Source organism: Coregonus lavaretus (genome assembly GCF_964263955.1).
Source record: "Coregonus lavaretus genome assembly, chromosome: 19".
NCBI classification, from domain to species: domain Eukaryota; kingdom Metazoa; phylum Chordata; class Actinopteri; order Salmoniformes; family Salmonidae; genus Coregonus; species Coregonus lavaretus.
This window is the reverse complement of record NC_140006.1, coordinates 41594908-41622662: the sequence shown is the minus strand read 5'-3', so window position 1 is coordinate 41622662 and position 27755 is coordinate 41594908. Positions and strand designations below refer to the sequence as shown.

Sequence of the window (27755 nt, the reverse complement as noted above, 5' to 3'; positions counted from 1 at the left end):
GGGAATAGTGTGCCATTTGTGACGCAACGCCACAGTCATTCTAAGTCATGTTAACGATGTGTCTCCACAGGGTGAGAGAGGTCCCACTGGTCCAGCTGGTCCCCGTGGTGGTGATGGATTAAGAGTAAGATGGATACATACACTTCTTCACTTGTGTGTTTAACTACTGCCTGTCAAAATACATATTTCTCTTTTATTTTACAGGGTTTACCTGGAGCACCTGGACCAAAGGTAATCTCTCCACCTCTTCTTCCTGCTCATTATAATCATCACCATCATCACCATCATCATCATCATTATAATTATCAGCAGAATTAACATTTTGTGTGTGTGTGCGTGTGCGTGTGTGCGTGTGTGTGTGTGTGTGTGTGTGTGTGTGTGTGTGTGTGTGTGTGTGTGTGTGTGTGTATGTGTGTGTGTGCAGGGTGAATCCGAAATGTCAATTGGGATTGGACAGTCAGGGAGTCCTGGACCCCAAGGAAGGGATGGTGACCAGGTAACTCGCAGCAACCCATAATATAGCATCACTCTCTCTGTCTCTCCTCAAGCTTCAGTTCCATCCTCCACTTCTCTTTTACCCTTTCGTCTATTTCCTCTATACCTCCTATTCAACCCTTTATCCCAATCCAAAATGGACCTCTACTTCCTGCACGTGTAGACATCCGAGAGGTGTTGATAGGTGTATGTTGTAGCAGAAAGCTCATCACTCTTCAGCCTGCCCTGAAGTGTTGCCCCTTACACCACTGAAGAAGGTCTTAATTGGTGGCGCGTTAGGTTGGAACGCTTCAGGAGAGTGGTCACGTGTGTTTGGAGAGGCAGAGGTCCCGAGTTCAGGCCAGGTACGAGCCAGATCGGCTCACTAAGCAAGCAATGTGGTAATACGGATCCCCTTGCACACTGATAGGCAATATGACATTTTCACCACGAAACCACTAATCCAATCCTCTCATAAATCCACTAGTGCATCTGGGTTATGGGCTGGGGGGCCATCTTCTCTTCTCCTGATCAGAAGCTAGTGCATCTGGGTTATGGGCTGGGGGCCATCTTCTCTTCTCCTGATCAGAAGCTAGTGCATCTGGGTTATGGGCTGGGGGCCATCTTCTCTTCTCCTGATCAGAAGCTAGGTTTCAATGCGAATTTTCAAAAATCTGCATAAAGAAAAAAATTGCATTTTCCCACCAGTGGTGTGTTTCCACCAAATTGACTTGTTGTGGATAAAAATCAGTGCGTGATGACCTAGTGCACATACAATTGACTTTTTCGCCTAAGTTTTCATGTACCGAATAAAAATTGAATGTTTCATGTGTTTCCATCGCATTTTCAACTCTACCGATAGTTTTGTCACGAACTGTTGCGTTAAATAGCAAATGTGCAGACTCTGGTCTTGGCATGGTGCTCTAGCCAACATCTCGCAGATACAGTGCGGGTTAGTCTACATTATGAGATTATTATTATGGATAAGAGCGAGAATATTTTGTATTAGTAAAACGTCAGTCAAGCAAACTCAAACTCATTCCATGCACTTTCACCACCCTGTGAAGTTCTTCATAACTTATTTCATCTGTAGTTTAATAAACTGTATGGTTTCCCGAGTCGTAGTGGGAGGACCACACACCATGTCATTGCGTGACTCCAAGTTTACTTTGATAGACGGTTATTATATCAATATTTGCATATAAAGATGTTTCCACTGCCATTTCTCGCATAATTAATTTTACCGACCAAAGAGATCCCACCTTGTCGAACGAACAAATCACATCTGTTTCCATCACAGCTGTATTGTTTTTTTTTATATACGGTATGACTTTACCCGCATAACAACTGTCGATGCAAACGTGGTTAGAGATAGACATTAACCCATCTCTCTGTGATGTCTTAAAAGGGATGTTATCAGAGATAGACATTAACCCATCTCTCTGTGATGTCTTAAAAGGGATGTTATCAGAGATAGACATTAACCCATCTCTCTGTGATGTCTTAAAAGGGATGTTATCAGAGATAGACATTAACCCATCTCTCTGTGATGTCTTAAAAGGGATGTTATCAGAGATAGACATTAACCCATCTCTCTGTGATGTCTTAAAAGGGATGTTATCAGAGATAGACATTAACCCATCTCTCTGTGATGTCTTAAAAGGGATGTTATCAGAGATAGACATTAACCCCTCTCTCTGTGGTGTCTTACAGGGTGTCCATGGGGTACCAGGACCGACAGGACAACAAGGGGATGTTGGACCCCGTGGCGTCGTTGTGAGTGAATTATTGTGCCTGGGAATGTTTTATGCTATATTAATGTAGTGTGATGCTTGTCTTCTTTAATGCCATTGGGATTGTATCTTACTGTGCAATACTGTACTGCTCCATGTAGGTTTTGTAACATTCCAGTTCTCTCATGTTAGTGTTGTTGATGCACTGTGTATGGGCCCCGTGTAGCTCAGTTGGTAGAGCATGGTGCTTGCAACGCTAGGGTTGTGGGTTCGATTCCCACGGGGGGGGGGGGCAGTATGAAAATGTATGCACTTACTAACTGGAAGTCGCTTTGGATAAGAGCGTCTGCTAAAATGTAAATGTATAGTTATGTCCTGTGAGCTCTTTCCTTGTTTTTACTACTCTCTATCTAGGGATTGCTAGGCCTACCCGGGGCTCCGGGGTTAAAGGTAATATGTCATAGTGTGTGTGTGTGTGTGTGTGTGTGTGTGTGTGTGTGTGAAGGTGGCTCAGCTGTGCTTTAACTGTCACTCACCACCTTCCGGAGACATTTGAAACCCCACCTCTTTAAGGAATACCTGGGATAGGATAAAGTAATCCTTCTACCCCACCCCCCACCCCCCCCCCCCCCCCAAAAAAAAATAATTGTAAAGTGGTTATCCCACTGGCTATAGGGTGAATGCACCAATTTGTGAGTCGCTCTGGATAAGAGCGTCTGCTAAATGACGTAAATGTGCCCTTGAGCAAGGCACTTAACCCTAATTGCTCCTGTAAGTCGCTCTGGATAAGAGCGTCTGCTAAATGACTAAAATGTAAATGTAAATGTAACTGCTGTTATTTGCTGTAGGGTCAAGAGGGACGCAGCTCCAGTATCCCTGGCTCTGGTGGTCCAAAGGTAAAGACACTACGTCACTGTGACTCGCATTATGTTGTACCACTCATTCCTTGTATCACCTAATCCCCATATTATCTCCATAAACCGAGTCTCTCAGTTGAATGCTTGAAATGCTTACTTTTAATTCTTGATGATATCTGACATTGTATATGCTAAAGCTCTTACGCTAAAGCTCAGAACCGTACATATAATTTGTACCTATACAGAATCCAATTATTTCAGTCAAAGGCCTTTTTAAAATTATGTAATTGAATGCTTTTTATGGAGTAGGCTATGTTTTGAAGTCGATGAGACATGACCACCACCTCTGCAATGCCCCCATGTGGCCAATATGTGGAGCTGCACTTGAAATATGAAGTCGAGAACGCTTTCGATGTGTTTTACACGTGTAACATAATGTGAATGTGTGTGTTCACGTTTGTGATTATCTGTAATACTAACCCTCCTTAATGAGTCATCCTAGCGTCACGACGTCATATAACTAGCACACAGGTGGATGGAATTTGAATTCCATTCTAACTACAGGATATATGTGTGACTGGTTCTCTTTCTCTTGTAGGGACACCAAGGGCCCCCTGGAGTCCCGGGACCCAAAGGGATCAAGCTATATGCCCACGCTCCCTCCGATATGAAGGTACAGGCACACCAAGTCAGACCTAGGTTCAAATACTACACTGAACAAAAATATAAACGCAACATGTAAAGTGTTGGTCCCATGTTTCATGAGCTGAAATAAAAGATCCCAGAAATGTTCCATATGCACAAAAAGCTTATTTCTCTTAAATTGTGTGCACAAATGTGTTTACATCCCTGATAGTGAACGTAGTGTAGCATATCAACAAGCTGATTAAACAGCATGATCATTACACAGGTGCACCTTGTGCTGGGGACAATAAAAGGCCATTCTAAAATGTGATGTCTCCAGTTTTGAGGGAGCGTGCAGTTGGCATGCTGACTGCAGGAATGTCCACCAGGGGTGTTGCCAGAGAATTGAATGTTCATTTCTCTACCATAAGCCGCCTACAACCTAGTTTTAGAGAATTTGCAGTACGTCCAACCGGCCTCACAACCGTAGATCTCGTGTAACCACGCCAGCCCAGGACCTCCACATCTGGCTTCTTCACCTGCAGGATCATCTGAGACCAGCCACCCGGACATGTTGAATGTATAATTTTGTTGCATGTATAATTTGAAATCGTTCAAATATTTTGAGGATTTGCTTTAGCCTGCCTGGAGTGTCAAGTGGGTGGGGTTTGCACTTTTGGGACTTTTCTATTGGTTTCATTGCAACAGGCAAGCTCAATCAAGCACAGCGAACAGTTTTGCGTGACCTAGCTTTTTAGTGCCCGTAACTGTGACCTGATAATAATCAGATTAAGATTATCATTACTGTAATGTGTGGGGAATAATGTTACTATCTAATAATGTGATGTGAGTGAGGTAATGTTCCAATGTTTTTTTTTTTTTTTTTTTTGTCATTTAGCAGACGCTCTTATCCAGAGCGACTTACATGAGCAATTAGGGTTAAGTGCCTTGCTCAAGGGCACATCGACAGATTTTTCACCTAGTCGGCTCGGGGATTAGAACCAGCGACCTTTCGGTTACTGGCACAACGCTCTTAACCACTAAGCTACCTGCCGCCCCACTATCTAATGCTGTGATGTGTGGGGAGTAATGTTACTATCTAATACTGTGATGTGAATGAGGTAATGTTACTATCTAATACTGTGATGTGAATGAGGTAATGTTACTATCTAATACTGTGATGTGAATGAGGTAATGTTACTATCTAATACTGTGATGTGTGTGAAGTAATGTTACTATCTAATACTGTGATGTGTGGGGAGTAATATTACTATCTAATACTGTGATGTGGGTGAGGTAATGTTACTATCTAATACTGTGATGTGTGTGAATGTTACTATCTAATACCGTGATGTGGGTGAGGTAATGTTACTATCTAATACCGTGATGTGTGTGAGGTAATGTTACTATCTAATACTGTGATGTGTGTGGAGTAATATTACTATCTAATACTGTGATGTGTGTGAATGTTACTATCTAATACTGTGATGTGAATGAGGTAATGTTACTATCTAATACTGTGATGTGTGTGGAGTAATATTACTATCTAATACTGTGATGTGAATGAGGTAATGTTACTATCTAATACCGTGATGTGTGTGAATGTTACTATCTAATACTGTGATGTGAATGAGGTAATGTTACTATCTAATACTGTGATGTGTGTGAGGTAATGTTACTATCTAATACTGTGATGTGTGGGGAGTAATATTACTATATAATACTGTGATGTGGGTGAGGTAATGTTACTATCTAATACTGTGATGTGTGTGAATGTTACTATCTAATACCGTGATGTGGGTGAGGTAATGTTACTATCTAATACCGTGATGTGTGTGAGGTAATGTTACTATCTAATACTGTGATGTTTGGGGAGTAATGTTACTATCTAATACTGTGATGTGTGTGAAGTAATGTTACTATCTAATACTGTGATGTGGGGGGAGTAATGTTACTATCTAATGCTGTGATGTGTGTGAAGTAATGTTACTATCTAATACTGTGATGTGGGGGGAGTAATGTTACTATCTAATGCTGTGATGTGTGTGAAGTAATGTTACTATCTAATACTGTGATGTTTGGGGAGTAATATTACTATCTAATGCTGTGATGTGTGTGAAGTAATGTTACTATCTAATACTGTGATGTGGGGGGAGTAATGTTACTATCTAATGCTGTGATGTGTGTGAAGTAATGTTACTATCTAATAATGTGATGTGTGTGAAGTAATGTTACTATCTAATACTGTGATGTGTGTGAAGTAATGTTACTATCTAATACTGTGATGTGTGTGGAGTAATGTTACTATCTAATACTGTGATGTGAATGAATGTTACTATCTAATACTGTGATGTGAGTGAGGTAATGTTACTATCTAATACTGTGATGTGTGTGAAGTAATGTTACTATCTAATACTGTGATGTGTGGGGAGTAATATTACTATCTAATACTGTGATGTGTGTGAATGTTACTATCTAATACTGGGATGTGAGTGAGGTAATGTTACTATCTAATACTGTGATGTGTGTGAAGTAATGTTACTATCTAATACTGTGATGTGTGGGGAGTAATATTACTATCTAATAATGTGATGTGGGTGAATGTTACTATCTAATACCGTGATGTGTGTGGGGTAATGTTACTATCTAATACCGTGATGTGTGTGGGGTAATGTTACTATCTAATACTGTGATGTTTGGGGAGTAATGTTACTATCTAATACTGTGATGTGTGTGAAGTAATGTTACTATCTAATACTGTGATGTTTGGGGAGTAATGTTACTATCTAATACTGTGATGTGTGTGAAGTAATGTTACTATCTAATGCTGTGATGTGTGTGAAGTAATGTTACTATCTAATACTCAAATCAAATCAAATCAAATGTTATTGGTCACATGCGCCGAATACAACAGGTGCAGACATTACAGTGAAATGCTTACTTACAGCCCTTAACCAACAGTGCATTTATTTTTAACAAAAAAAGTTAAAATAAAACAACAACAAAAAAAAAAGTGTTGAGAAAAAAAAGAGCAGAAGTAAAATAAAGTGACAGTAGGGAGGCTATATATACAGGGGGGTACCGTTGTAGAGTCAATGTGCGGGGGCACCGGCTAGTTGAGGTAGTTGAGGTAATATGTACATGTGGGTAGAGTTAAAGTGACTATGCATAAATAATTAACAGAGTAGCAGCAGCGTAAAAAGGATGGGGTGGGGGGGCAGTGCAAATAGTCCGGGTAGCCATGATTAGCTGTTCAGGAGTCTTATGGCTTGGGGGTAGAAGCTGTTGAGAAGTCTTTTGGACCTAGACTTGGCACTCCGGTACCGCTTGCCGTGCGGTAGCAGAGAGAACAGTCTATGACTAGGGTGGCAGGAGTCTTTGACAATTTTGAGGGCCTTCCTCTGACACCGCCTGGTATAGAGGTCCTGGATGGCAGGAATCTTGGCCCCAGTGATGTACTGGGCCGTACGCACTACCCTCTGTAGTGCCTTGCGGTCGGAGGCCAAGCAGTTGCCATACCAGGCGGTGATGCAACCAGTCAGGATGCTCTCGATGGTGCAGCTGTAGAATTTTTTGAGGATCTGAGGACCCATGCCAAATCTTTTCAGTCTCCTGAGGGGGAATAGGCTTTGTCGTGCCCTCTTCACGACTGTCTTGGTGTGTTTGGACCATGATAGTTCATTGGTGATGTGGACACCAAGGAACTTGAAGCTCTCAACCTGTTCCACTACAGCCCCGTCGATGAGAATGGGGGCGTGCTCAGTCCTCTTTTTTTTCCTGTAGTCCACAATCATCTCCTTTGTCTTGGTCACGTTGAGGGAGAGGTTGTTGTCCTGGCACCACACGGCCAGGTCTCTGACCTCCTCCCTATAGGCTGTCTCATCGTTGTCGGTGATCAGGCCTACCACTGTTGTGTCGTCGGCAAACTTAATGATGGTGTTGGAGTCGTGCCTGGCCATGCAGTCATGGGTGAACAGAGAGTACAGGAGGGGACTGAGCACGCACCCCTGAGGGGCCCCCGTGTTGAGGATCAGTGTGGCAGATGTGTTGTTACCTACCCTTACCACCTGGGGGCGGCCCGTCAGGAAGTCCAGGATCCAGTTGCAGAGGGAGGTGTTTAGTCCCAGGATCCTTAGCTTAGTGATGAGCTTAGAGGGCACTATGGTGTTGAATGCTGAGCTGTAGTCAATGAATAGCATTCTCACGTAGGTGTTCCTCTTGTCCAGGTGGGAAAGGGCAGTGTGGAGTGCAATAGAGATTGCATCATCTGTGGATCTGTTGGGGCGGTATGCAAATTGGAGTGGGTCTAGGGTTTCTGGGATAATGCTGTTGATGTGAGCCATGACCAGCCTTTCAAAGCACTTCATGGCTACAGACGTCAGTGCTACGGGTCGGTAGTCATTTAGGCAGGTTATCTTAGAGTCCTTGGGCACGGGGACTATGGTGGTCTGCTTGAAACATGTTGGTATTACAGACTCAGTCAGGGACATGTTGAAAATGTCAGTGAAGACACTTGCCAGTTTGTCAGCACATGCTCGGAGTACACGTCCTGGTAATCCGTCTGGCCCTGCGGCCTTGTGAATGTTGACCTGCTTAAAAGTCTTACTCACATCGGCTACGGAGAGCGTGATCACATAGTCATCCGGAACAGCTGGTGCTCTCATGCATGCTTCAGTGTTGCTTGCCTCGAAGCGAGCATAGAAGTGGTTTAGCTCGTCTGGTAGGCTTGTGTCACTGGGCAGCTCGCGGCTGTGCTTCCCTTTGTAGTCTGTAATAGTTTTCAAGCCCTGCCACATCCGACGAGCGTCAGAGCCAGTGTAGTACGATTCAATCTTAGTCCTGTATTGACTCTTTGCCTGTTTGATGGTTCGTCGGAGGTCATAGCGGGATTTCTTATAAGCGTCCGGGTTAGAGTCCCGTTCCTTGAAAGCGGCAGCTCTACCCTTTAGCTCAGTGCGGATGTTTCCTGTAATCCATGGCTTCTGGTTGGGGTATGTACGTACGGTCACTGTGGGGACGACATCATCGATGCACTTATTGATGAAGCCAGTGACTGATGTGGTGTACTCCTCAATGCTGTCTGAAGAATCCCGGAACATGTTCCAGTCTGTGCTAGCAAAACAGTCCTGTAGCTTAGCATCTGCGTCATCTGACCACTTTTTTATTAACCGAGTCACTGGTGCTTCCTGCTTTAGTTTTTGCTTATAAGCAGGAATCAGGAGGATAGAGTTATGGTCAGATTTGCCAAATGGAGGGCGAGGGAGAGCTTTGTATGCGTCTCTGTGTGTGGAGTAAAGGTGGTCTAGAGTTTTTTTTCCTCTGGTTGCACATTTAACATGCTGGTAGAAATTAGGTAGAACGGATTTAAGTTTCCCTGCATTAAAGTCCCCGGCCACTAGGAGCGCTGCATCTGGATGAGCGTTTTCCTGTTGATTTATGGCCTTGTACAATTAATTCAGTGCAATCTTAATGCCAGCATTGGTTTGTGGTGGTAAATAGACAGCTATGAAAAATATAGATGAAAACTCTCTTGGTAAATAGTGTGGTCTACAGCTTATCATAAGATACTCTACCTCAGGCGAGCAAAACCTTGAGACTTCCTTAGTATTTGATTTTGTGCACCTGTGCTGTGATGTACCGTGATGTGTGTGGGGTAATGTTACTATCTAATACTGTGATGTGTGTGGGGTAATGTTACTATCTAATACCGTGATGTGTGTGGGGTAATGTTACTATCTAATACCGTGATGTGTGTGGGATAATGTAACTATCTAATACCGTGATGTGTGTGGGGTAATGTTACTATCTAATACCGTGATGTGTGTGGGATAATGTTACTATCTAATACTGTGATGTGTGTGGGGTAATGTTACTATCTAATACTGTGATGTGTGTGGGGTAATGTTACTATCTAATACCGTGATGTGTGTGGGGTAATGTTACTATCTAATACTGTGATGTGTGTGGGGTAATGTTACTATCTAATACTGTGATGTGTGTGGGGTAATGTTACTATCTAATACTGTGATGTGTGTGGGGTAATGTTACTATCTAATGCTGTGATGTGTGTGAATGTTACTAGCTAATGCTGTGATGTGTGTGAAGTAATGTTACTATCTAATACTGTGATGTGTGTGGGGTAATGTTACTATCTAATACTGTGATGTGTGTGGGGTAATGTTACTATCTAATACCGTGATGTGTGTGAATGTTACTAGCTAATACTGTGATGTGTGTGAGGTAATGTTACTATCTAATACTGTGATGTGTGTGGGGTAATGTTACTATCTAATACTGTGATGTGTGTGAATGTTACTAGCTAATACTGTGATGTGTGTGAGGTAATGTTACTATCTAATACTGTGATGTGTGTGAATGTTACTAGCTAATACTGTGATGTGTGTGAGGTAATGTTACTATCTAATACTGTGATGTGTGTGAATGTTACTAGCTAATGCTGTGATGTGTGTCGGGTAATGTTACTATCTAATACTGTGATGTGTGTGAATGTTACTAGCTAATGCTGTGATGTGTGTCGGGTAATGTTACTATCTAATGCTGTGATGTGTGTGAATGTTACTATCTAATACTGTGATGTGTGTGAAGTAATGTTACTATCTAATACTGTGATGTGGGGGGAGTAATGTTACTATATAATACTGTGATGTTTGGGGAGTAATATTACTATCTAATACTGTGATGTGGGGGGAGTAGTATTACTATCTAATACTGTTTTGTGGGGGGAGTAATATTACTATCTACCCTTCAAGAAATCTGTACAACCAATCTGAAAACCTCACTGATTGGTGTGATGGAGGTAAGCTGACCGTTGTCTTTTCTCTCTGCAGGGGGAGATGGGAGATCTGGGTGAGAAGGGCTGTAACGGTTCACCTGTACGTCATCTCCTTGTTCCCCCTCCTTATACATATCTAGCTTTTAATCATCCGTGTTCTATGGATGGAATCCGGGTTCCATTTTATTTGATAGTGTCGTATGACATGCATATGACAGTGTCGTTTCACTATGACATTTCGGTCTACCATTTGACACCCCTGACACCAGGGAGGTTGCTGTCCAATGGGTGTTATGTATGTGCCGTCATTAGCAAACAGCTACCTCGGTCATGACAATGGTCATCTGACATGAGTGGTCGTGAACGGACATGACACCTAATGGCAGGTGTTATAACACGTTCATGTCCATGTCATAGTGACACTGTCAAATAAAGTGTTACCTGGAATCCTAACTTGAGATCCACAAGTTCAACCGTTCAGTCAATGAGGTTAACTCACTGTCTTAACTTGATTGTGTCTGTCTGTCTGTTCAATCTCTCTCTCTGTCTGCCTGTTTGTCTGTTCAATCTTGCTGTCTGTCTGTCTGTTCAATCTCTCTGTCTGTCCGTTCAATACCTCTGTCTGTCTGTCTATTCAATCTCTCTGTCTGTCTGTATGTCTGTCTGTCTGTTCAATCGTTCTGTCTGTCTGTCTGTTCAATCTCTCTGTCTGTCTGTCTGGCTGTTCAATCTCTGTCTGTCTGTCTGTCTGTCTGTCTGTCTGTCTGTCTGTCTGTCTGTCTGTCTGTCTGTCTGTCTGTCTGTCTGTCTGTCTGTCTGTTCAATCTGTCTGTCTGTCCAATCGTTCTGTCTGTCTGTCTGTCTGTTCAATATCTCTCTGTCTGTCTGTTCAATCTCTCTGTCTGTCTGTTCAATCTCTCTGTCTGTCTGTTCAATCTCTCTGTCTGTCTGTCTGTTCAATCTCTCTCTCTCTGTCTGTCTGTCTGTTCAATATGTCTGTCTGTCTGTCTGTCTGTTCAATATCTCTCTGTCTATTCAATCTGTCTGTCTGTCCAATCTCTCTGTCTGTCTGTCTGTTCAATCTCTCTCTCTCTCTGTCTGTCTGTCTGTCTGTCTGTCTCTGTCTGTCTGTCTGTCTGTCTGTCTGTCTGTCTGTCTGTCTGTCTGTTCAATCTGTCTGTCTGTCTGTCTCTCTGTCTGTTCAATCTCTATGTCTGTCTGTCTGTCTGTCTGTCTGTCTGTTCAATCTGTCTGTCTGTCCTCAGGGTTATGCTGGCCACGGCAACTTTAAAGGATCAAAAGGGGACCAAGGGGGCATTGGTGCTGAGGTACAACACTGCCACATTAAGCCATTACACTGTCTATGTGACTGGCAATTCAAGAGCATTGTGAATGTGCAATGTGATGAGTGTTATGGTTATGACGATGACAGTGATGTAAGGATTTCATGCCTCTAAGCAGTGTGATAGAATTAACATGGGATTCAGTGTAATAATGTGATGGGGGTTTTGATAATTAGCTGTATGAGAGATATGCCTTCTCCTTTTGGAGGACTAACTATCATCATTTCACTTTTAGGGAAGACCAGGGAAAGATGGGCAACAAGGACCCGCTGGACATGAGGTAGCTGTCCTGTCAATCAGAAACCTTTTCCTGTTCTGTTTGTTTCTGTGTAACATTGTTGATTATGTTACTGTTTTTTTAATGCATTTTGTATGTGTGTGTGTGTGTGTATGTGTATGTTTGTGTGTGTGTGTGTGTGTATGTGTGTATGTGTCTGTTTGTTTTTGTGTTCATGCATGTTGTGTGTATATATGTAACTATGGTGATTATACACTCTTGCCGTTTTAGGGGAGAAAGGGGAATCACGGTTTAGCAGGACCTGATGGAATACCTGGACCATGGGTCAGTCATTACTACTATTAATTTAATGGTTAGAATGTGCGAGCGTGTGTGTGTGTGTGCGAGCGTGTGTGTGTGTGTGTGTGTGTGTGTGCGTGTGTGCGAGCGTGTGCCAATCATTGTTTTTTTGTGTCTACAGGGACAGAAGGGCGACCAGGGTCAAGACGGAGACCCTGGGGAGGTGAGTGAGTTAAAGTGCCTGATAATGTCAGTATCAACATCTGGAGCGCTGGTAGGATGACACATGCAAATAAAACGTCCACAAATGCAATGCTTCATCAATGATAACGAACCAGTATCTGTATCAAATGTCAGCGCTGAGTCAATCTGGGCCCGTATGTATCAAACGACTCAGAGAGTGCCGATCTAGGATCAGTTTGGATTTTTAGATCATCATTAATAAGATTAGAAGGACTAAGATTACATGCACTCCTACTCTGAGACACTTTATGAACACATGCCCTGGTCTCTCTGGTTTCCCCATAGGGGACCATGATTGGCGGTGCCGTAATTGGCCCCAAAGGACAACCAGGATTTACTGGCCCCCCGGGGCCCACTGGGGTTACTGGCCCCCCAGGTACTCTACGCTCATCCGACATACAGTACACATCCTTATTGATATTCACCCTCCTCCTATCCAACCAGATGTGAAGTAGCGCTGTATAATCCAGCCTCATTCACCAACATGACCAATCAGTGTGTCTCTATAGCTAATTATAATATTCACCCTCTCCCTATCCAATCACACCTGGAGTAGTACTGAATAATCCCGCCTCATTCACCAACATGACCAATCAGTGTGTCTCTATAGCTAATAACATCAACCTGTTTTCCAGGTGTCACTGGTTTCCAGGGTTCTCCTGGGCCTCCAGGTAAGCGCTGATCCACATGCAAGCACGCACGCACACACACACAAACACACAAACACACACACACACACACACACACAAACACACACACAAACACACACAAACACACACACACTCAGTCTCCATCATGGGCTCTATCTCCCCCTACACAGCTCCTAACTACGGAGGAGATCCCTACAATCCGGGAGCGAAGGGCCACAGTGGACCTAAAGGGCCCTACAATCCGGGAGCGAAGGGCCACAGTGGACCTAAAGGGGATAGAGGAGACCCAGGACCCATCATCCACGGAGAGCCAGGCAGGGAGGGCTCAAAAGGAACAACTGGGGAAAGTGGAGACCCTGGACCCCCGGGACCACCTGGAGACTTAAGTAGACTCTCTCCATAAATAAAGTCATCTCCCCAACCCTGGGCCTATATTCATAAAGCATCTCAAAGTAGGAGTGCTGATCTATAATCAGTTTAGCTGTTTGATCATAATGAATAAGACTACATGGACAGGGGGGGAACCTTTATGAATATGGATCCAGATATTCTCTCACCATGATTTATTGAGACACACACATAACAGACAGACTTTTTGATACCACTGGGATCTTATTTGATTAAAGGTAATGTACTTATTTGTTTCTTGTTGCAGATAATCCGAAGGGCTTTATAGGACCTCCGGGGGCAAAGGGAGCCAAGGGCGAACAAGGGTACAGTGGCCAATATGGATTGAAAGGTGAGCTCTGTCTGATTTCTCTTCCTGATTGGAGGGGCAGTCAGTATCGTGTATACTGATTGGTTAGGCTGTCCTAGATCTCTACTGTGTCTCTCATTGGTTGACTTCAGACACCATCAACACTGTGGTGTGTTATTGGTGGGAAAATCCCAATATTATGAAATCTCAATCTCAAAGATCTTTGGGTGCTATTATTGGAATGTTATGCTCACCTGGTATGTTATGCTCACCTGGTATGTTATGCTCACCTGGTAAGGTATGCTCACCTGGTAAGGTATGCTCACCTGGTATGTTATGCTCACCTGGTATGTTATGCTCACCTGGTATGTTATGCTCACCTGGTATGTTATGCTCACCTGGTATGTTATGCTCACCTGGTATGCTCAGGTTTGCTATGGACTGTCACTTTGTCCCTCTCTCCACTGCAGGTCAGAAAGGAGAGGTCTGTAGTTCGTGTACGGGGCCCCCAGGACCCCCTGGTCAGCCTGGACTCCCAGGTACCTGCAACGTAACAGAACTTTCAGCGATAAATGTATTGTGTAGAACAAAAATCATTGTCTGTCCTATAGAATAGGAGTGTTTCACCTATTTGAATACACCCTCATCCCACAGGCTTTAATGCAGGACCAGGGCCCAAAGGAGAGCCAGGATTCAAAGGACCCTCAGGATCACCTGGACAACTGGTAAGACTACCTGCATCATACCTCTGCGATACAGATACTAAATGCGTTTTTATTTGACCTTGCGATGTCACTGTGACTGCCTGTGGTTTTGCAGTTATATTATTTCCATAGTGGCACACTTTGCTTAGTAGTTTTGCTTAGATACTGTATCCATGGTGTTGTTGGTATACCATTTCCATGGTGTTGCTGGGATACCATCTCTGTGGTGTTGCTAGGATACTGTATCTATGGTATCGCTGGAATATCCAAGGTTGCTGAGTTACCGTATCCATGACAACCACTCCTGTCTGTGTTAAAGGGTCTCCACGGCCCTTCGGGTGTTCCAGGACCCCCAGGGGCAAAAGGAAATTCAGGTTCCGGCATCCACCAGGGGATAAAGGGAGAGAAAGGAGCCCCAGGACCAGCTGGCAGATCAGGGCTGGATGGCCTACATGGGGCCCCTGGCTTCCCTGGACGCAAGGGCCAACAAGGCCCTAAGGGTGATCCAGTGAGGATTTGGAATAGTTACGATTTCTATCACTAAAATGTATCTTTCTTCTCAAATGCAAAGCAATGATTTGAATGCATTTGTAGGTATTTTTTAAACTGAAGTACATTTTAAATTTGGCTGAACTGTAGTTAAGGTATGCCTTCTGATATTCTGATTGGCTATGAATATTAATTTGAGGTAGTGATAATGATTTGTTGATAGACTGAGTTTATTAGCTTTTATGAGTGCTTGAATGCTGAACGTTTGTTAATGTGAAGCAGTAATGTTATGGGAACTAATGTTTTGTGAAAAACTAATGTTTTGCAGATGGACTGAGTTTATTGGCTGTTTTGAATAGTAATGTCGATGTGTAATGTTACATAAGTCTGTTGTAGTAATGTTTTGTGAAGAACTGATGTTTGGATGATTGTCTGTGCCAGTACTATGGACCACTGGGTCTGAAGGGAGATATTGGTGTCCCAGGCCCTCCCGGGCCACAGGGATACCCAGGACCAGACGGCTCACCAGGTCCAGTAGGCATAGGACCGCTTGGCTCCTCAGGACCTAAAGGCAATAGTGGGGTACCAGGTCTGACTGGCACACCTGGTAACCCAGGTACCGTAAAGCAACACACACACACCTGTACCACATATGAGACACCAACTCCTTTTTGCTCCTTCGACTGTGTTAGACATGTGTTAGACCAGGGGTGTCAAACTCATTTTAGCTCAGGGGCCACATGGAGGAAAATCTATTCCCAAGTGGGCCGGACCGGAAAAATCATGGTATATATAACTTAAAAACAACAACTTCAGATTGTTTTCTTTGTTTTAATACGATCAACATACAACATAAAGCTGGAGCCTGAGGACAGTGTGTCCAAAATAGTACAAGCACAACATCACTATTAATCATAAAACACGTCAAGTTTATTTGAAAATTCTAAAGAAAAAGAACACACAAACACACAATGCCTCAGTGATTAACACAACTGTTTCACAGATCACAGAACTATATCAGGGTGTCATTTCTCAGGCAGAAATGTAGATAAAAATAATTAAATCCTGTTCCCCAAACAAGTGCAAGAACCACAGAGTCAAGAATAGGTTAAATATACAAATAAAATAAAGTCAATTAAAAACAATAGCACATCAACATAAAAACATATAAACATAAATCTGAAAGCGTTGCTCAAACTCCCGTAACAGTCCCGTTATTTTATCTTTGAACCGCTTCATGTCTGCCACATGTTGGGTCGCGCACACATTTTTCAGACAGGGGAAGTGAGCTGCATCACCACCGGCAAGTTGCGTCTCCCACAATGACAGCTTCAACTTGAAAGAACGTATGCTGTCATAATACTGCGTGACAACTTTGTTGCGCCCTTGCAGCTGATTGTTCAAGTTATTCAGGTGCTCTGTAACATCCACCATAAATGCAAGGTCCTGCATCCATTCTGTGGAATGAAATTCTAACACTGGTTTGCCCTTTTCTTCCATGAACTGTTCAATTTCTTCTCGTAAATCAAAGAAACGCCTCAGCACAGCACCTCGGCTTAACCATCTTACCTCAGTGTGGTATGGCAGGCCATAGATGTGGTCTTTCTCTCTGAGAAGGCTGTCAAACTGACGGTGATTCAGGCTTCTGGATCGGATGAAATTAACAGTTTGGATGACCACCTTCATGACGTTATCCATCTTTAATGACTTGCAACACAAAGCCTCCTGGTGCAAAATACAGTGAAAAGTCAAAAAATCACGTCCTCCATTTGCAGATTGCACTTTCTCTCTGAACTTTGTCACAACGCCTGCTTTTTTCCCGATCATTGAGGGCGCACCATCTGTAGCCAGGCTGACAGCGCGGGACCAGTCCACTCCTACCCTGTCCAGCGTGCCGACGAGTGCGGTAAAAATATCAGCTGCTGTCGTTGTATCTGTCATCGGCACCAACTCCACAAACTCCTCGGTGATGGTCAATGTGTCATCAACTCCACGGATGAAAATGGCCAGTTGTGCAACATCTGTAATGTCCGTGCTTTCATCAATTGCAACCGAAAACGCAATAAATGACATTACTTTTTGCTTCAACTGGCTGTCCAAATCCACTGAAAGATCGGAAATCCTGTCTGCAACTGTGTTTCTTGTCAGGCTGATATTTGCAAAAGCCTGCCGCTTTTCAGGGCACACAATCTCCGCTGCCTTCATCATGCATGTTTTTACAAATTCACCCTCACTAAATGGTTTTGAAGCCACTGCGATTTCATTAGCAATGAGGTAGCTAGCTTTCACTGCAGCGTCACTGATGTCTCGGCTGTGAGTAAACACAGACTGCTGTTTCTTCAGACCCGCCAACAGTTCATTCACCTTCTCTCATCTCCGCTGTCCTTGAAAGTTGTCATATTTGTCGGCATGAAGACTCACATAGTGGCGACGAAGGTTATATTCTTTCAGCACTGCAACATGCTCTGAACACACCAAACATACAGCTTTCCCATTCAATTCCGTGAATAAATAGGATGACCATTTTTCTTGGAACACTCTGCACTCTGCGTCCACTTTTCTCTTTTTTGACAGAGACATATTGGGGCAATGAGGGTGCCAAAGCACATAATGTTAAAAGTAGAAGCCGTAATAAATATCGCAGGCAAAACAAAGTAGCTCATTGGCTGCACGTGCTTGACCTACTTGCTCTGCCCCGGTATAAACAGTTTGCTTGCTTAACACAATTGCTATTGCGCCATCCAGTGGACACAATTGGAACAGCAGTTTATTTTATTGAAAAATTGCAGCGCATTTTTATACTTTACCAATTTAAAAAAAAAAAATTTTTTAATCATCTCGCGGGCCGGATTAAACCCGTTTGCGGGCCTGATCCGGCCCGCGGGCCGGACGTTTGACACCCCTGTGTTAGACCCTCTACCCATAACTCCATGATAATGTCCCTATATCAGTTGATGGTCTGACCCCATTTTCTCCCCTATCCCACCAGGTCAGAAGGGTGAGCCCTGCAGCAGAGTGGCTGACCAGGGAGTCCCAGGCCCACTGGGAAAGGAGGGGCTGCCGGGCATACAGGGCCCCCCAGGTGAGCACCCCAAATGGGGACCGAACCACAGCGTGGGGGGGGGGGTGACTGGAGGACTGGAGGTCTAGACTACATTGAGTTCAGTGGCATTTCAGTTCTAGCCTGGAATCGAAACTATTTCACTTCACAACAATGATGAAACATAGCATATTAGTTTGGACTCCAGGCTATTTCAGTTCTAACTTTATAAGCTCTACTGTCATTCTACCTGACGAAGAACATAAAAAACATGATAGGACATTATCACAGAGTTGACTTTGTCCACACAGGTCCTCGTGGTGGTGTTGGTTACCCAGGGGAGAAAGGGGACAGTGGTGTATTCTCCCCCCTGGAAAGACGAGGACCCACTGGGCAGAAAGGTGAGCCATGTCTGAAGGTTGTGTCTGAGTCATTATCTCAAGTGACGATTTCATCATAGCCGCCGGACGTAGTTTGGGGGTTGGGGGACAGATAATTTGATTTATCGGTCCACTAATACAGGACTAGTAAAGGCCCAGTGCACTACTTTTGTGATTTTTTTTTTCTATCTACAATAACAATATATATACAGTGGGGAGAACAAGTATTTGATACCCTGCCGATTTTGCAGGTTTTCCTACTTACAAAGCATGTAGAGGTCTGTAATTTTTATCATAGGTACAATTCAACTGTGAGAGATGGAATCTAAAACAAAAATCCTGAAAATCACATTGTATGATTTTTAAGTAATTAATTTGCATTTTATTGCATAACATAAGTATTTGATACATCAGAAAAGCAGAACTTAATATTTGGTACAGAAACCTTTGTTTGCAATTACAGAGATCATACGTTTCCTGTAGGTCTTGACCAGGTTTGCACACACTGCAGCAGGGATTTTGGCCCACTCCTCCATACAGACCTTCTCCAGATCCTTCAGGTTTCGGGGCTGTCGCTGGGCAATACGGACTTTCAGCTCCGTCCAAAGATTTTCTATTGGGTTCAGGTCTGGAGACTGGCTAGGCCATTCCAGGACCTTGAGATGCTTCTTACGGAGCCACTCCTTAGTTGCCCTGGCTGTGTGTTTCGGGTCGTTGTCATGCTGGAAGACCCAGCCACGACCCATCTTCAATGCTCTTACTGAGGGAAGGAGGTTGTTGGCCAAGATCTCGCGATACATGGCCCCATCCATCCTCCACTCAATACGGTGCAGTCGTCCTGTCCCCTTTGCAGAAAAGCATCCCCATAGGATGATGTTTCCACCTCCATGCTTCACGGTTGGGATGGTGTTCTTCGGGTTGTATTCATCCTTCTTCTTCCTCCAAACACGGCGAGTGGAGTTTAGACCAAAAAGCTATATTTTTGTCTCATCAGACCACATGACCTTCTCCCATTCCTCCTATGGATCATCCAGATGGTCATTGGCAAACTTCAGACGGGACATGCGCTGGCTTGAGCAGGGGGACCTTGCGTGCGCTGCAGGGTTTTAATCCATGACGGCGTAGTGTGTTACTAATGGTTTTCTTTGAGACGGTGGTCCCAGCTCTCATCAGGTCATTGACCAGGTCCTGCCGTGTAGTTCTGGGCTGATCCCTCACCTTCCTCATGATCATTGATGCCCCACGAGGTGAGAACTTGCATGGAGCCCCAGACTGAGGGTGATTGAACGTCATCTTGAACTTCTTCCATTTTCTAATAATTGCGCCAACAGCTGTTGCCTTCTCACCAAGCTGCTTGCCTATTGTCCTGTAGCCCATCCCAGCCTTGTGCAGGTCTACAATTCTATCCCTGATGTCCTTACACAGCTCTCTGGTCTTGGCCATTGTGGAGAGGTTGGAGTCTGTTTGATTGAGTGTGTGGACAGGTATCTTTTATACAGGTAACGAGTTCAAACAGGTGCAGTTAATACAGGTAATGAGTGGAGAACAGGAGGGCTTCTTAAAGAAAAACTAACAGGTCTGTGAGAGCCGGAATTCTTACTGGTTGGTAGGTGATCAAATACTTATGTCATGCAATAAAATGCAAATTAATTACTTAAAAATCATACAATGTGATTTTCTGGATTTTTGTTTTAGATTCCGTCTCTCACAGTTGAAGTGTACCTATGATAAAAAATTACAGACCTCTACATGATTTGTAAGTAGGAAAACCTGCAAAATCGGCAGTGTATCAAATACTTGTTCTCCCCACTGTATATATATATATATATATATATATATATATATATATATATATATATATATATATATATATATATATACAGTGGGGAAAAAAAGTATTTAGTCAGCCACCAATTGTGCAAGTTCTCCCACTTAAAAAGATGAGAGAGGCCTGTATTTTTCATCATAGGTACACGTCAACTATGACAGACAAAATGAGAATTATTTTTCCAGAAAATCACATTGTAGGATTTTTTATGAATTTATTTGCAAATTATGGTGGAAAATAAGTATTTGGTCAATAACAAAAGTTTCTCAATACTTTGTTATATACCCTTTGTTGGCACAGACACAGGTCAAACGTTTTCTGTAAGTCTTCACAAGGTTTTCACACACTGTTGCTGGTATTTTGGCCCATTCCTCCATGCAGATCTCCTCTAGAGCAGTGTTGATTTGGGGCTGTCGCTGGGCAACACGGACTTTCAACTCCCTCCAAAGATTTTCTATGGGGTTGAGATCTGGAGACTGGCTAGGCCACTCCAGGACCTTGAAATGCTTCTTACGAAGCCAGTCCTTCGTTGCCCGGGCGGTGTGTTTGGGATCATTGTCATGCTGAAAGACCCAGCCACGTTTCATCTTCAATGCCCTTGCTGATGGAAGGTTTTCACTCAAAATCTCACGATACATGGCCCCATTCATTCTTTCCTTTACACGGATCAGTCGTCCTGGTCCCTTTGCAGAAAAACAGCCCCAAAGTATGATGTTTCCACCCCGCTGCTTCACAGTAGGTATGGTGTTCTTTGGATGCAACTCAGCATTCTTTGTCCTCCAAACACGACGAGTTGAGTTTTTACCAAAAAGTTCTATTTTGGTTTCATCTGACCATATGACATTCTCCCAATCCTCTTCTGGATCATCCAAATGCACTCTAGCAAACTTCAGACGGGCCTGGACATGTACTGGCTTAAGCAGGGGGACACGTCTGGCACTGCAGGATTTGAGTCCCTGGTGGCATAGTGTGTTACTGATGGTAGGCTTTGTTACTTTGGTCCCAGCTCTCTGCAGGTCATTCACTAGGTCCCCCCGTGTGGTTCTGGGATTTTTGCTCACCGTTCTTGTGATCATTTTGACCCCACGGGGTGAGATCTTGCGTGGAGCCCCAGATCGAGGGAGATTATCAGTGGTCTTGTATGTCTTCCATTTCCTAATAATTGCTCCCACAGTTGATTTCTTCAAACCAAGCTGCTTACCTATTGCAGATTCAGTCTTCCCAGCCTGGTGCAGGTCTACAATTTTGTTTCTGGTGTCCTTTGACAGCTCTTTGGTCTTGGCCATAGTGGAGTTTGGAGTGTGACTGTTTGAGGTTGTGGACAGGTGTCTTTTATACTGATAACAAGTTCAAACAGGTGCCATTAATACAGGTAACGAGTGGAGGACAGAGGAGCCTCTTAAAGAAGAAGTTACAGGTCTGTGAGAGCCAGAAATCTTGCTTGTTGTAGGTGACCAAATACTTATTTTTCACCATAATTTGCAAATAAATTCATAAATAATCCTACAATGTGATTTTTACTGGATTTTTTTTTCTCAATTTGTCTGTCATAGTTGACGTGTACCTATGATTAAAATTACAGGCCTCTCTCATCTTTTTAAGTGGGAGAACTTGCACAATTGGTGGCTGACTAATTACTTTCTTTCCCCACTGTATATATATATATATACAGTACCAGTCAAAAGTTTGGACACACCTACTCATTCAAGGGTTTTTCTTTATTTGTACTATTTTCTACATTGTAGAATAATAGTGAAGACATCAAAACTATAAAATAACACATATGGAATCATGTAGTAACCAAAAAAGTGTTAAACAAATCAAAATATATTTTATATTTGAGATTCTTCAAAGTAGCCACCCTTTGCCTTGATGACAGCTTTGCACACTCTTGGCATTCTCTCAACCAGCTTCATGAGGTAGTCACCTGGAATGCTTTTCCAACAGTCTTGAAGAAATTCCCACATATGCTGAGCACTTGTTTGCTGCTTTTCCTTCACTCTGCGGTCCAACTCATCCCAAACCATCTCAATTGGATTGTGGAGGCCAGGTTATCTGATGCGGCACTCCATCACTCTCCTTCTTGGTCAAATAGCCCTTACACAGCCTGGAGGTGTGTTTTGGGTCATTGTCCTGTTGAAAAACAAATGATAGTCCCCCTAAGCGCAAACCAGATGGGATGGCATGTCGCTGCAGAATGCTGTGGTAGCCATGCTGGTTAAGTGTGCCTTGAATTCTAAATAAATCACAGAAAGTGTCACCAGCAAAGCACCCCCACACCATCACACCTCCTCCTCCATGCTTCACGGTGGGAACCACACATGCAGAGATCATCCGTTCACCTACTCTGCATCTAACAAAGACACGGTAGTTGGAACCAAAAATCTGAAATTTGGACTCATCAGACCAATGGACAGATTTCCACCGGTCTAATGTCCATTGCTCATGTTTCTTGGCCCAAGCAAGTCTCTTATATTATATATTATATATTATATATTATTATATATTATTATTATATTATATATTATTATTATAATATTATATATTATTATATATTATATTATATATTATTATTATTATTATTATATATTATTATTATAATGATACTATATATTTTTTTTATAATATTATATATTATTATTATTTTATTAAATACTATTATATATTATATTATATATTATTATTATATTATATATTATTATTATTATAATATTATATATTATTATATATTATATTGTATATATTGTATATATTATTTACACTGAGTGTACAAAACTCTTTCCATGACATAGACTGACCAGGTTAATCCAGGTGAAAGCTATCATCCCTGACTGATGTCACCTGTTAAATCCACTTCAATCAGTGTAGATGAAGGGGAGGAGACAGGTTAAATAAGGATTTTTAAGCCTTGAGGCAATTGAGACAAGGATTGTGTATGTGTGCCAGAGGGTGAACGGACAAGACAAAATATGTTAATGCCTTTGAACGGGGTATGGTAGTAGGTGCCAGGCGCACCGGTTTGTGTCAAGAAATGCAACGCTCAACAGTTTCCTGTGTGTATCAAGAATGGTCCACCACCCAAATGACATCCAGACAACTTGACACAACTGTGGGACGCATTGGAGTCAACATGGGCCAGCATCCTTGTGGAACGCTTTTGACACCTTGTAGAGTCCATGCCACGACGAATTGAGGCTGTTCTGAGGGCAAAAGGGGGTGCAACTCAATACTAGGAAGGTGTTCTTAATGTTTTGTATACTCAGTGTATATGTGTGTGTGTCAGCACCAGTGATGCTGTCTGTCTCCTAGGTGACAAAGGGCAGCCGGGACGCCCAAGTACCTCTGGAAGTGGCTGTCCTGGACGACCCGGTGCACTGGGATTCCCTGGGGCTCCAGGGCCAAAGGTCATTACTGAATACCGACCTTGTCATGTCTGTCTTTCTATCTGTCTATTCAATTCAATTCAAAGGGCTTTATTGGCATGGGAAACATGTGTTTACATTGTCAAAGCAAGTGAAATAGATAACAAACATAAGGGAAATAAATAATATAAAATGTACATTAAACATTACACTCCAAAGGACAAAGACGTTTCAAATGTCATATTGTGTTGTAACAATGTGCAAATAGTTAAAGTACAAAAGGGAAAATAAATAAACATAAATATGGGTTGTATTTACAATGGTGCTTGTTCTTCACTGGTTGCACTTTTCTTGTGGCAACAGGTCACTAATATTTCTGCTGTGATGGCACACTGTGGTATTTCACCCTGTGCACTCTATGTCTAGGACCAAATAGCATTCTAGTTTTGCGCTGTTTTTTGTTAATTCTTTCCAATGTGTCAAGTAATTATGTTTTTGTTTTCTCATGATTGATGGGTCTAATTGTGTTGCTGTCCTGGGGCTCTGTGGGGTCTGTTTGTGTTTGTGAATAGAGCCCCAGGACCAGCTTGCTTAGGGGACTTTTCTCCAGGTTAATCTCTCTGTAGGGGATGGCTTTGTTATGGAAGGTTTGGGAATCACTTCCTTTTAGGTGGTTATAGAATGTAATGGCTCTTTTCAGGATTTTGATAATTAGCGGGTGTTGACCTAATTCAGCTCTGCATGCATTATTTGGTGTTTTACGTTGTACATGGAGGATATTTTTGCAGAATTCTGCATGCTGTCTCAGTTTGGTGTTTTTCCCATTTTTTGAATTCTTGGTTGGTGAGCGGACCCCAGACCTCACAACCATAAAGGGCAATAGGTTCTATAACTGATTCAAGTATTTTTAGCCGGATCCTAATTGGTATGTCGAATGTTATGTTCCTTTTGATGGCGTAGAAGGCCCTTCTTGCCTTGTCTCAGATTGTTCACAGCTTTGTGGAAGTTACCTGTGGCGCTGATGTTTAGGCCGAGGTACGTATCGTTTTTTGTGTGCTCTAGGGCAACGGTGTCTAGAAGGAATTTGTATTTGTGGTCCTGGCAACTGGACCTTTTTTGGAACACCATTATTTTTGTCTTACTGAGATTTACTGTCAGGGCCCAGGTCTGACAGAATCTGTGCAGAAGATCTAGGTGCTGCTGTAGGCCCTCCTTGGTTGGTGACAGAAGCACCAGACCATCAGAAAAACAGTAGACATTTGACTTCAGATTCTAGTAGGGTGAGGCCGGGTGCTGCAGACTGTTCTAGTGCCCTCGCCAATTCATTGATATATATGTTAAAGAGGGTGAGGCTCAAACTGCATCCCTGTCTCACCCCATGGCCCTGTGGAAAGAAATGTGTGTGTTTTTTGCCAATTTTAACCGCACACTTGTTGTTTGTGTACATGGATTTTATAATGTCGTATGTTTTTCCCCCAACCCCGCTTTCCATCAATTTGTATAGCAGACCCTCATGCCAAATTGAGTCAAAAGCCTTTTTGAAATCAACAAAGCATGAGAATACTTTGCCTTTTGTTTTGGTTTGTTTGTTTGTCAGTAAGGGTGTGCAGGGTGAATACGTGTTATGTCATATGGTAATTTGATACAAAGTCAATTTGACATTTGCTCAGTATAGTTTTCACTGATGAAGTGTACGGGTCTGCTGTTAATGATAATGTAGAGGATTTTCCCAAGGTTGCTGTTGAAGCATATCCCACGGTAGGTATTGGGGTCAAATTTGTCTCCACTTTTGTGGATTGGGGTGATCAGTCCTTGGTTCCAAATATTGGGGGAGATGCCAGAGCTGAGGATGATGTTCAAACGTTTAAGTAAAGCCAGTTAGAATTTGTGGTCTGTATATTTTATCATTTCATTTAGGATACCATCAACAACACAGGTCTTTTTGGGTTGGAGGGTTTGTATTTTGTCCTGTAGTTCATTCAATGTAATTGTAGAATCCAGTGGGTTCTGGTAGTCTTTAATAGTTGATTCTAAGATTTGTATTTGAACATGTTTATGTTTTTGCTGTTTGTTCTTTGTTATAGAGCCAAAGAGATTGGAGAAGTGGTTTATCCATACATTTACATTTACATTTTAGTCATTTAGCAGACACTCTTATCCAGAGCGACTTACAGTTAGTGAGTGCAGACATTTTCATACTGTTTTGGATAGATAACTCTTCATGTTGTTCTTTGTTTAATCAATCAATCAATCAAATGTATTCATAAAGCCCTTTTTACATCAGCAGATGTCACAAAGTGCTATACAGAAACCCAGCCTAAAACCCCAAACATCAAGCAATGCAGATGTAGAAGCACAGTGGCTAGGAAAAACTCTCTAGAAAGGCAGGAACCTAGGAAGAAACCTAGATAGGAACCAGGCTCTGAGGGGTGGCCAGTCCTCTTCTGGCTGTGCCGGGTAGAGATTATAAGAGTACATGGTCATTTAAGGCCAGATTGTTTTTCAAGATGTTCAAACGTTCATAGATGACCAGCATGGTGAAATAATAATCACAGTGGTTGTGGAGGGTGCAACAGGTCAGTACCTCAGGAGTAAATGTCAGTTGGCTTTTCAAATCCGACCATTCAGAGGCCGAGACAGCGGGTGCGGTAGAGAGAGAGAGTCGAAAACAGCAGGTCCGGGACAAGGTAGCACGTCCAGTGAACAGGTCAGGGTTCCCTAGCCGCACCTAGACCAGGTGGACTGGGGACAGCCAGGAGTAATCAGGGCAGGTAGTCCTGAGGCATGGTCCTAGGGCTCAGGTCCTCCGGGAGGGGAGAGAGAGAGAGAGAATACTTAAATTCACACAGAACACCAGATAAGACAGGAGAATTACACCAGATATAACAGACAGACCCTAGCCCCCCGGCACATAGACTATTGCAGCATAGATACTGGAGACTGAGACAGGGGTGGGTCGGGGGACACTGTGGCCCCGTCCGACGATACCCCTGGACAGGGCCAACCAGGCAGGATATAACCCCACCCACTTTGCCAAAGCACAGCCCCCACACCACTAGAGGGATATCAACAGACCACCAACTTACTACCCTGAGACAAGGCTGAGAATAGCCCACGAAAAACTCCTCCACCGCACGAGCCCTCTGTGACTCAACCCACTCAAGTGACGCACCCCTCCTAGGGACGGCATGGAAGAGCGCTAGTAAGCCAGTGACTCAGCCCCCGTAATAGGGTCAGAGGCAGAGAATCCCAGTGGAGAGGGGAGCCGGCCAGACAGAGACAGCAAGGGCAGTTCGTTGCTCCAGTGCCTTGCCGTTCACCTTCGCACCCCTGGGCCAGACTACACTCAATCATAAGACCTACTGAAGTGTGTTCCATAGGAGGTTGGTGGCAGCTTAATTGGGGAGGAAGGGCTTTTGGTAATGGCTGGAGCGGTGTAAGTGGAATGGTATCAAATACATCAAACACATGGTTTGATGCCATTCCATTTGCTCCATCCACCCATTATTATGAGCCGTCCTCCCCTCAGCAGCCTCCACTGGTGTGTTCCAATTTTCCCAGAAGTGGTTAGATTCTATGGATTATTCAGTTAAATTGACGTGCTGTTCCTTCTTTTTCCATGGTGTATTTCTGTATTGTTTTAGTGATTCACCATAGTGAAGGCGTAGGCTCAGGTTTTCTGGGTCTCTTATATTTTTGGTTGGATAGGTTTCTCAATTTCATTCTTAGGTTTTTGCATTCTTCATCAAACCATTTGTTTTAGGTTGTCTGCTTTACATTTTTTGATTTGACAGGGAAGCTGATAGGTCAAATATACTGTTTAGGTTTTCTACTGCCAAGTTTACACCTTCACTATTATAGTGGAACATTTTGTCCAGGAAGTTGTCTAGAAGGGATTGAATTTGTTGTTGCCTAATTGTTTTTTGGTAGGTTTCGACACTACTTTCCTTCCATCTATAGCATTTCTTAATATTATGCAGTTCCTTTGGCTTTGATGCCTCATGATTGAGTATTGCTCTGT

General features: G+C 43.1%; 1 protein-coding gene across 1 annotated transcript in view; it reads left to right on the top strand.

Moving 5' to 3' along the window:
• Window positions 1-27755, top strand: part of LOC311146313 (uncharacterized protein) — a gene marked incomplete at both ends in the record, with an annotated part of 89185 nt that overhangs the window by 18234 nt on the left and 43196 nt on the right. Inside the window, 22 exons of the mRNA XM_084182803.1 lie at window positions 71-124; window positions 425-496; window positions 2188-2250; window positions 2622-2657; window positions 3056-3103; window positions 3663-3737; window positions 10537-10581; window positions 11747-11809; window positions 12060-12104; window positions 12333-12386; window positions 12523-12564; window positions 12870-12960; window positions 13220-13255; window positions 13405-13620; window positions 13890-13973; window positions 14402-14470; window positions 14586-14656; window positions 14955-15143; window positions 15566-15740; window positions 18114-18206; window positions 18476-18565; window positions 23682-23776. Coding sequence (XP_084038929.1) covers window positions 71-124; window positions 425-496; window positions 2188-2250; window positions 2622-2657; window positions 3056-3103; window positions 3663-3737; window positions 10537-10581; window positions 11747-11809; window positions 12060-12104; window positions 12333-12386; window positions 12523-12564; window positions 12870-12960; window positions 13220-13255; window positions 13405-13620; window positions 13890-13973; window positions 14402-14470; window positions 14586-14656; window positions 14955-15143; window positions 15566-15740; window positions 18114-18206; window positions 18476-18565; window positions 23682-23776 — 1806 coding nt within the window. The remainder of the gene's footprint in view (window positions 1-70; window positions 125-424; window positions 497-2187; window positions 2251-2621; window positions 2658-3055; window positions 3104-3662; window positions 3738-10536; window positions 10582-11746; window positions 11810-12059; window positions 12105-12332; window positions 12387-12522; window positions 12565-12869; window positions 12961-13219; window positions 13256-13404; window positions 13621-13889; window positions 13974-14401; window positions 14471-14585; window positions 14657-14954; window positions 15144-15565; window positions 15741-18113; window positions 18207-18475; window positions 18566-23681; window positions 23777-27755) is intronic.